Below are 10,094 nucleotides of genomic sequence, written 5' to 3'. Positions count from 1 at the left end.
AGACTAAGTTTAAGTATGACTATGTGATTAAGATACTACGCGAGAAGAAACGTTTGGCAAGAAGAAGGAAAAGTTTCCAGAAATTTTCTAAATATTTTTAATGGCATATAGAGATTAAATTAAGCATGATTAAACTAAATCTTAAGACTACATTTACACCACTAAGAGTAGGAGCTGACTAAGCTTGTTTAGGAACTAGTATAAATAAGGATCTTCAGCCAAATTATCAAGAATTGTTACTCTGCAAAATTTAAGAGGAAACTTAAGGGCTAAAGTGTTGCCAAAGTGTCTATGCGATAAGAGCAAGAAGAGGAGCATTTTGAGTTTAAGTTACTAAGTATTGTGAGTGTTTTCTTCAAAGTATTTAAATGATTTCCAACTTTCTTAGAAATTCTTTTATGTTTCTAAAGAGATTTCTAAGTAAAACTTACACTATGTTTAAAGCATGTTTTATAATGTTTTAAAGCATGTTTTATATGTATCAATGTTTATGAAATGGTGTTCAAACTATTAGTCTACTTCCTAACAATGAGTTGACTATTATATGCACATAAGGAGTAAAGACAATTATGTATAAAAGATGTGTATGCTTAGATGATGCGGGATAATGTATAAAAGATGTGCATTGTGCTTCGATCTGAGCAACAAATACGAATCTGTATATTCTTGAATGCTATTGCCATAGTAGTCTAAATGTGAAGTGATTAGACGTAGCATAGAAAATGATTTGAGATCCTTGATGAAATGAATGATTGTTGACTAATATGTGTTTATGTGAAATGTTGAACTTATGTGATTATAAGTAAAATAATATGTTATTGCAAATAGATGTGTTTATGCAAAATGATTTGGTATTTGGGGAAACAATGTTTAAAAAATATATTTCATGAAAAGGATTTCTAAAACCTCATTGAGTCTTTTATAGTCACATTTTTAAAGTTTAACTTCTATGTTACAAGCATTAAGGCCAAGTGGGAAAAAGAATGAAGGGTTTACTAGGCGAGAAGAGTAACCAGCCGTTTTAGTTTAAAGATTAATTGTTGTACTTATATATTTCTGTTAAGTATTGTAATTAGTTGTAGAACTTGTAGTTTGAGTAAATAAAAATTTAAGTTTTGATTATTCTTGTTGTATCAAGTTTGTTTATCGCCTAAAGTATATATTCTAAGTTAAGTTTGACAAGCCAAGCGATTAAGCAAAGGTTAAGGACCTTGAGCTAAGTGCTCAGGCGTTAAACACGTCAAGGAGATACTCCAAGTCATATCGTGTCTAGTATACCAAGCATGGGTATGTGCTAGACAAGGTGTAACAGATAATGCCAAGTCATTTTTTTTCTAATAAGATTTTCTGATTTGTTGCATCCAACAAGAGTAAGGGAATATGGTGTAACAAGGCAAAACGAACATACTTGTATTTGAGTTAAAGTCCAATATGAACCTTACAAAATTTTTCTTGATTTAGTTGAGTCCATATCGATTGAAAGAGTGACTAAATATTCACTGATTAATTGACCAATCTCATGAATGAGACTAATAAGAGTACTTGTAATGGATAGTAATGAGCCAAGTGAGAATTTGATGATTCTTACTGTCCAAATATTCTAATCATTCATCGAACCTACCATTATTCTCAGTGTACAATTTGGTTGGTTTAGTAATATGATCAGTAATAATGCGCCAAAACCTACATCCGATTAAAAGATAATTAATCCCATCAAGAATAGTACTAATATGCCAAAAAATGTGTTCTTTTCCATCAAACATAAGATATTTGAACATTGCACTATGAACAAATCTGGTTTGAACATGACAAAACTGTGCGTGAGGCAGATTTGGCACGACGGACAAAACAGGATCATAGCAAGCAAAATAAATGTGACAACAAATTTTTTCAAGTGAGCAAAACACATCTATGGCGATAGATCTTCCCTGTAGCACGGTCGAACGTTGAACGACAATCTAGGTTATAGTAAGCAAAACAGATTTGTGACTGTGGATCTTTGCATTGTGGAGGAGGTAGCAGCGAATCCTCCTCAAAGCTAGGCAGAATGACTGGTTTGTGATACGGATCTGTGGTGTCGCCACGTGCCCAAGACGACGCGGAGCGATCAACGTTCTCAAAAGAGCTAGTTTTAAAAGAAAATAGGAGTCGCCACCAATTTTTTTTACAGTGTGATTGGACACCGAAATAAAGTAAACAATTTTTCTTAAAAAAAAATGGTCTGCGAAAAATAGAATTGAGTTCGAGAGTTATTTGTGCGTGAGGAAGGTATTAGCACCTTACAACACCTATTTAGAAAAACGGTGACCAAATTTTAAATCTTGAATTGAAAATATTTATTTATTTATTTTAAAACTAATGTCTTATTTCACTCCTCATCACTCTAATATTTGAAGCAATGATTTCATAAAATAAGTGGAATAATATTCCATTAATTAGATTATATTGATGAAAATTTCCTACCTCAAGAAAATGAGAAATTATTACAATTTCTCAAAATCTATCATATGATAGTGTTCGAATATTTTTTTAAAAAAATTGATTAAATTCATTTTTTCTTGGGTTCAAATCTTGAACTCCCAAAAATATCAATCTCTCACCTCAAAAATTTAAACATAACGGACTTCCAGAAAGTTCTAGATTCTATCTTAGGATTTTTTTTAGCCAAATATAAATGAGTTATTAAAAAAAGTTGATTAGGAAAACTTATGAAATATAGATTTAAAAAAATAAAAAATTTAAAAAGGATAGTTTTAAAGTAAAAATTTCTAAACGGTTAACAATTTTTTTAAAGAAAGACTTCAAATTTAGGGTTAATAGGAAATAATGCACAAATGGAATCAAGTATATCACATGACGGTTTAAGCAAGTAAGATAAATTTTATTTAATAAAAAAATATTGGTAATCAGTCTTGAACTCCCAAAAAACCGATTCCCTCACCTCAAGAATTTAGAAATAACGAACTTCCAACAAATTAATTCACTGATATAAAATACTATGGTAATATTGCAAAGTGTAAAAGAAATATTCATAAATTTAATATTACATTGTAATAATTATTATTATGCAGGTAAGAAAAATAAGTTAAAAATAAATATAAAAATTAAAATACAAATGGTAGAGACAATAAATAAATAAATAAACAATAAAAAGAAAGAGGAAAGAAGAAACTCTCATCCAAATAATTGTTTGTTTTAAAAAAAACTATTTTCTTTTATCAGTGTACCATATAACGTAAATTTTATTTTCCTAAAATAAATAAATTAAATTAAATGAGATTTTTTTTTTTGAGATTTTGTAAAAAATTAATAAATAAATTAAATGAATATTAAAAGATTTTCTTTTTTAAATTGATTTTCTTTTATTCTTAAAATGATATAAAATAAGTTAAAATTGATATTAGAAAATTTTATTTAAAATAAATTCATTTATTTTTTCCTAAAATAATATAAATAAGATAAATGTGATATTATAATATTTTTATTTAAAATAAATTGATTTATTTTTGTTTTATAAAATAATGAAAATGAGATATTATAAGATATTATGTTATTAATAATTTTTTTACGTTTTTTAAAAAAATAAGTAAATAAAAGTTTTAACCACTATTACTAATATTAATTTTAAAGATAATTATTGGTAGGATAAAATTAGGTGGCTACGTGCAGGTTGTGAATACGTTGTACGAGTTAAACATACAACGAATAGCAAGAGCTAAGTGAAACGTGAAGCTAGAAACAACATATTTATGAGTCTTCTGATAGAGCTAAGCAAAATGCAGATATTTCACAGAGCTATGTGATATTAATTGGTGTCTTCTAATTTGTCGAAGCTAATTTGTCAATTGGTCGGATACCATGTGAATGGTTGAATATTTTATTGATATTGATATGTATTTACGCAAGAGAATGATGCAAAAAACAAACGAAAGACTGAAAAATAAGATCTAGATATGCCTGAAGTACACCATTTGTTTTAACATATAATAACATAACATGATCTCAAAATATAACAAAATGATCCCAAAATGGTCTATCAATCGCTTTGAATATCCCAAATGGTCTTGACTTTAGTGTCTAGAAGCTCACCATATTTGACATGGTTGGTTACGAATGGAAGGAAAAATATCAAATGCACCTAACAATCTCCTTTTGGTAATTTTCTTGAATTGAAATGATGCAATTATATTAGATACTACGTACGGTTAATGAAACAATTTGGTAAACAAATGACATTATCTTCGTGGAATTAAGAAAATTTTCAAAGTCCACGTGCTTTCTATACAAGTTACTTGTTGCTACATTTCTAAAAAGAAACCAAAGTTCGATCAATTCCTCGTGTAGCCCGTTGGAACAGTACATTTCAAACACCTCATTACCAATTTCACAATGAAATGCATAGAAATTGTACTTTATACACATCATCAACTCTAGACAACATATGCACATGATATTTTGAAGACCAAGTAATTCAAAATTGTTATAAAGCCAAGCTGCTTGTACTTGCAGTCTTATTTCTACTGCTTCATGTCACTCACTATCAACAAAATCTGCATCAACGACATCCCCATCAGTTTCTCCGGATGAACCCGATGAAGTAGACTGTGTTCTGGATGCAGTTCCAGCACTAGAGGCTGTTGCTTGGCTGTAGAGGGACTGCCCCATCTGCATTACTTCTTGATTCAGTGCAGCCATGGCAACTTTTATAGTTTCGATCGACCCATTAGAGATGGCATCCTTAAGTTCTTTTAGCTTAGCTTCTACGGTATCTCGTACTGATGAGGGAATTTTGTCTCCCAGCTCCTTTAGCTGTTTTTCAGTCTGGTACACAACAGAATCTGCTTGGTTCTTTGTGTCTATCGCATCCCTTTTTTCCTTATCTTCTTTTGCGAACTTCTCTGCTTCTTTAACCATTCTATCCACCTGCATCGTTATATTAAATAGGTATCTGAGTTGGAAACAAAATTAATATATTAAACATGTTTGCTTTTGCTTCGACGTCGACAGTTAGTTTAACGTACCTCATCACTTGGTAAAGTGCTAGCGCCAGTAATTGTGATGTCCTGCTTCTTCCCGGTTCCCTTGTCAATGGCAGTGACTGAGAGAATACCATTAGCATCAATGTCAAATTTCACTTCAATCTGAGGAACACCGCGAGGTGCAGGAGGGATACCATCCAAGAGAAACCGCCCGAGAGACTTGTTGTCTCGAACAAACTCCCGTTCACCTTGACATACATTAATTTCAACACTTGTTTGTCCATCTGCTGCCGTTGAAAACACCTCTGATTTGGATGTGGGTAAGGTCGTGTTCCTTGGAATGATTTTGGTCATCACTCCACCCAACGTTTCCAAACCAAGAGAGAGAGGTGTGACATCCAAGAGGACAATGTCACTGACATCTCCAGCCAGAACACCAGCCTGAACTGCCGCCCCAAGAGCCACCACTTCGTCGGGATTTACAGTCATATTTGGATCTTTCCCTGTCATTTTCTTGACAAGCTCCTGAACTGCTGGGATACGAGTTGAGCCACCAACAAGAATGACTTCATCTATATTTTTGAACGACAACTGTGCATCCTTTAAAGCCGTTTCCACTGGTGATCGCAACCTTAAAAGATAATATCGAGAGTCAAAAATGAATTTAAACTCATGCATGTAGAAGCAAAAGCACAAAATTAACAAATGGGAACACAACTGACCTATCTAGCAAGTCTGAACACAATTCTTCAAACTTAACCCTAGTAAGTGTAGTATCAATATGTTTTGGGCCGTCGTTGGTTGCAGTGATAAATGGTAAACTGAAACACAAGGTATAATCAGAACATACGCGATAAATAAATTGGTGAATCAATCGAAAGGTGAAGGAAAAGATGATGTTGTCATACCTAATATTCGTTTGTGTTAGAGATGATAGCTCAATCTTTGCCTTCTCAGCAGTTTCGGTTAGACGTTGCAGGGCCTGTTTATCTTTCAAAAGGTCAATTCCTTCATCCCTCTTAAAGCTCTCGGCAAGCCAATCGACAATTCTCTGAAGATAATAAAGCAGAGACGTCATTTTGTGCAAATAAAGAAACAAATGGAAGTTGTAGAAAAAATGAGTGACCCAACCTTGTCAAAATCGTCACCACCCAAATGTGTATCGCCTGAAGTAGAAAGAACCTCAAATACACCATCTCCAACCTCGAGGACTAACAAGGGAAAAATGAGTCATTAAGAACAATCAAGATGAATGCAAAAGATAGAAGAGATGTAGGGCACATTGTTTTCTGTGTACCTGAGACATCAAACGTTCCACCGCCAAGGTCGAAAACGAGAATGGTCTCGTTGGTTTTCTTGTCAAAACCATAAGCAAGGGAAGCAGCAGTTGGTTCATTGATGATGCGAAGAACTTCAAGACCAGCAATCCGACCAGCATCTTTCGTCGCCGTCCTTTGAGAGTCATTGAAATATGCTGGTACTGTTACAACTGCTTTTCCTACTTGATCATTCAAGAACTTGGATGCATCATCCACCAGCTTTCTTAAAACCTATACCAACCAACAAAACCTTAAGTCTACAGCAGAATCAAAATTGGAATGGTTGCATTTCGATAATGGTATTAGCATCAGATTGAATTCATGGATGTCATACTATTTACAGAATTCAGAACTAAAACTAAAAACCTAAATATATATCAATGAAAGTTGTTTTGATAATTTGGAAAGAACTTCTGTTCTTTCATATGATTCCACATATGAAATATGCTACCAGTCATTAAAAATTGTTGTATATTGAAGATCAAGAATTATTATTATTAAGACAGAAGTAAAATAATGGATGTGTTGAAGAAAAATAGAAAATAAAACTAAACAAATGAACTACAAAATAGCAAAGGTTAAAAAATAGTACAACAAAAATGTTAAAAGGTTTTCTAATTCATGTTCATTTAAAGTTTTGGTTTAGTTATCCAAACATATCATAATCTATTACTACAACATCTACAATATATGGATTGCTGCAAAGTTAAATGATTTTGCACAACCACACAATTCAACTTCTACTCTAAAATATTGGAGAGTGTGTCCATTCTTACTATCACATTTTTTGTATCTTTCAGTTAATTGTTGAAATTTTTAGCTGATTTTTTAAAAATACAAGCAGTCTATGTATATTTTGAAACTTCGATCTAAAGAGATAAAATACATTCCAATTAATATATTTTTATTACATCTATTCACTAATTTTAAGAAAATCTAGAGAATTGAACTAATCCACCATATCTTAATAGTTTCCATAAGATAAGAATCGCAATCCTAATGCCATCCCTTTCTAAAGACACCATCAATTTCCTAACATGTTTATTAACGATAATTCACTGCCAACGCATGACTATATTCTTATCAAAGAGAATCTTAAAAGAGAATGGTTTCTAACGAATCTAATCTAACTTTCCATTAATTAATATTTAAAAAAAGAAATAAAGAAGAGAAAAATACATTTTCTTACTGTCTGACCATGAAATTAAACAGAGGTCTTATTTGCTCGAAAGTTGAGCTTTTGAACTCGCACTAGGGGTTGTTATAATGTCTGGTAACAAATATATATCGTACCAAAGGTTGTTTGACGTTTAGTAATAAATTCATAGCAATTCAAAATATATTTTAAGCACTGTATTCCAACATTCAGCCCTCTTTATATTTTTGAAACGTCTAATTTTAATTCATATAATTATATTTTTCAATAAACCTTCAACTTAATTTGGTAGACTTGTTATTGTTATTTTTTTCAACTCTTTTCTTAAAAAAAATAATATTAGCATTTTTATTGTAAGATATGTAAAGGTAAAATATAGCATTTTCATTCTAGATTTTGAAAACATATTCACATGATAAATATTGACCAAACTTGGACATTTAAGAATACAAAAACTAAAATGGAAAGAAATGAAACAAAATTATATTTTAACAAATAAAACGAAAGTGCAAATAATTTTACTATCTATATTCTTAATGCTCCATTTTATTCTATAAAACTCTCAATAGTTCTTAGGCAGCTCGTTTATTGTTTATATTAAAAAACTTTCTAACTTTCTGTTTTTTTTTTATTTGTTATCTATTACCGTTTGAAAGCATAATCATATAATACCAAAACTATTATTATTATATAACTAATTTCAGGAAAATTTTAATATTAAATGATGGTTTCAAAACAAAAAAGAAGAGAACTTATTTCAAGCTGACGTTGCATATTACGAAGTGGAATGAATAAAAGTGGTTAAATATTTAAGAATATTCATTTTCTTGAACATTACAAAATTCTCGGTGCTTCTAAGTTATGATCACACTAATCATCAAAGAACCCAACAAATTTCAATTCAATTTCAGATCACATGTAGAGAGTATTGTATCAACGGGCAAAATTTCAACGAAAGAGATGGAAGAAAGAAGAAGAAATACCTGAGCCGAAATCTCCTCGGCGGCGAACTGCTTACCGACGGCAGGGCAATCGAGCTTTACATTTCCATTCTCGTCGGCGATAACCTTGTAAGAAACTTGCTTCGCTTCTTCATCCACCTCCACCATTTTCCTTCCAATAAACCTCTTCACAGAGAAGAAAGTATTCTCCGGATTAACCACGGCCTGCCGTTTCGCCAACTGGCCAACAAGCCGATCCCCGCTCTTCGTATACGCCACTACCGACGGCGTCGTCCTCTGTCCCTCGGCGTTCGTTACAATAGTCGGCTGCCCTCCCTCCATTGCCGCCACCGCCGAGTTCGTCGTTCCTAGATCGATTCCCACGACCTTGTCGCACCGGATTACAGGAACCACAGTGGTTCGCCGCCTCCGGCTGCATGATTTGTTGGAGTCAGGCAATCGGAGATTGAAGGTTCGGAAAGCATGAAGATGCGATGCTACAGCGGAACTGAATGCCATTTGATGAGTGTATTGTTGTTGAAACTTGAAGGGGAAATGGTGAGAGTTAGGTGGAAATTATAGAGGGAAATTGGGGAAGAATTTGGTTTGTTCGAGAAGGATCGCAGGGGTTTTAGAAGAAGCAACTCGAAACGTCTTTGATCGTCCTCGTTGGCAGTTTCTAATTCGTGGGCCCCTGACTTGCTCGTTCTTTAACTAAACGATTGTGGATTTTTTTTTCTTTTTTCTAAACAACATTTTACACTAATAATATATTGAATTTTTAAACGTTCTTAAGTGTCACCAAAATACCAAACTATTTTCACTAATTCTATACATTTAGGTTGATGTCATCTACCATTGCCTTCCGCCATTCACCTTAAACATACTTTGGCAGAACTCCAAGAACCTTCAACAACGACCGACTTCATCTACCACTACTAATGTCTCACTTTCAGCAACAACATTGAATAACCAGCTTCAGAGACGGCCACTGATAGCCATCTTTCACGATCATGTTTAACGATAATTCTCAACTCTGACAACTGCCTTTACCAACCAACTCTAAACACCAACTCCCACAAGGATCACCTCTAACCCAACTCCAGTAACCAACCATCAATTATCTTTAATGATCTAATCTAACAACTAGCTCTAATGATCCATTAGATCGATCATACACACAAAAACGTCAAAACTCTCTCAAATAAACTTATATGTAAAACAATTTTTTTAGAAATGTAACCAAACCCAGCCACCACATCCATGTTTTTTTTTTTAATTTTTAACTCTTTTTTAAAAGTTATTGTTAAATTAAAATGACTCTTTCGAGAACTTTTAAGATGTGTTTCTGTCCCAAACTATGGGGGAGAGAAGTGAGTAATTTTAGCACACTCCATTGGTACCCAAAGGATTTCCTAATCCTTCCTTTCCCTCACTTTTGGCAATAGACTTCCCACTCCTTCACATTTCCTATTCCTAACTCCTTCCTATCTACTGTTCTTCACTCTACGTAATCCTTCTCCCTCTCAAACCCTTCTTCGAATCCCTACTTTGTTTCCCATCTCTCTATTTCTCTCTTTCCTTTGAATCCCTTCTCTATTTTCGTTCTCTAAATCCCAAATCTAAAACCCTTCTCCTTCTTCGTAGGTCTCTTGAAGACTTGGTTTTCCTTGCCTAGCTCTAAAATCGTTTTCCTTCT

General features: G+C 33.0%; 1 protein-coding gene across 1 annotated transcript; it reads right to left on the bottom strand.

The window, feature by feature from the left end:
- Positions 1 to 4,212: 4,212 nt before the first annotated feature.
- LOC101212307 (stromal 70 kDa heat shock-related protein, chloroplastic) lies at positions 4,213 to 9,015 on the bottom strand. The gene is made up of 7 exons (XM_004139698.3): positions 8,438 to 9,015; positions 6,277 to 6,529; positions 6,111 to 6,190; positions 5,888 to 6,030; positions 5,702 to 5,800; positions 5,022 to 5,610; positions 4,213 to 4,923 (listed from the first exon to the last, which is right to left on the bottom strand). The coding sequence occupies exons 1-7, from the start codon at positions 8,912 to 8,914 to the stop codon at positions 4,531 to 4,533; spliced, it is 2,034 nt and encodes a 677-aa protein (XP_004139746.3). The 5' UTR covers positions 8,915 to 9,015; the 3' UTR covers positions 4,213 to 4,530.
- Positions 9,016 to 10,094: the final 1,079 nt, after the last annotated feature.

Source organism: Cucumis sativus, chromosome 7 (assembly GCF_000004075.3).
Source record: "Cucumis sativus cultivar 9930 chromosome 7, Cucumber_9930_V3, whole genome shotgun sequence".
In the NCBI taxonomy this organism is placed as follows: Eukaryota; Viridiplantae; Streptophyta; class Magnoliopsida; order Cucurbitales; family Cucurbitaceae; genus Cucumis; species Cucumis sativus.
Note: the sequence above shows the minus strand (reverse complement) of the source record. Positions and strands in the feature narration are given on the sequence as shown.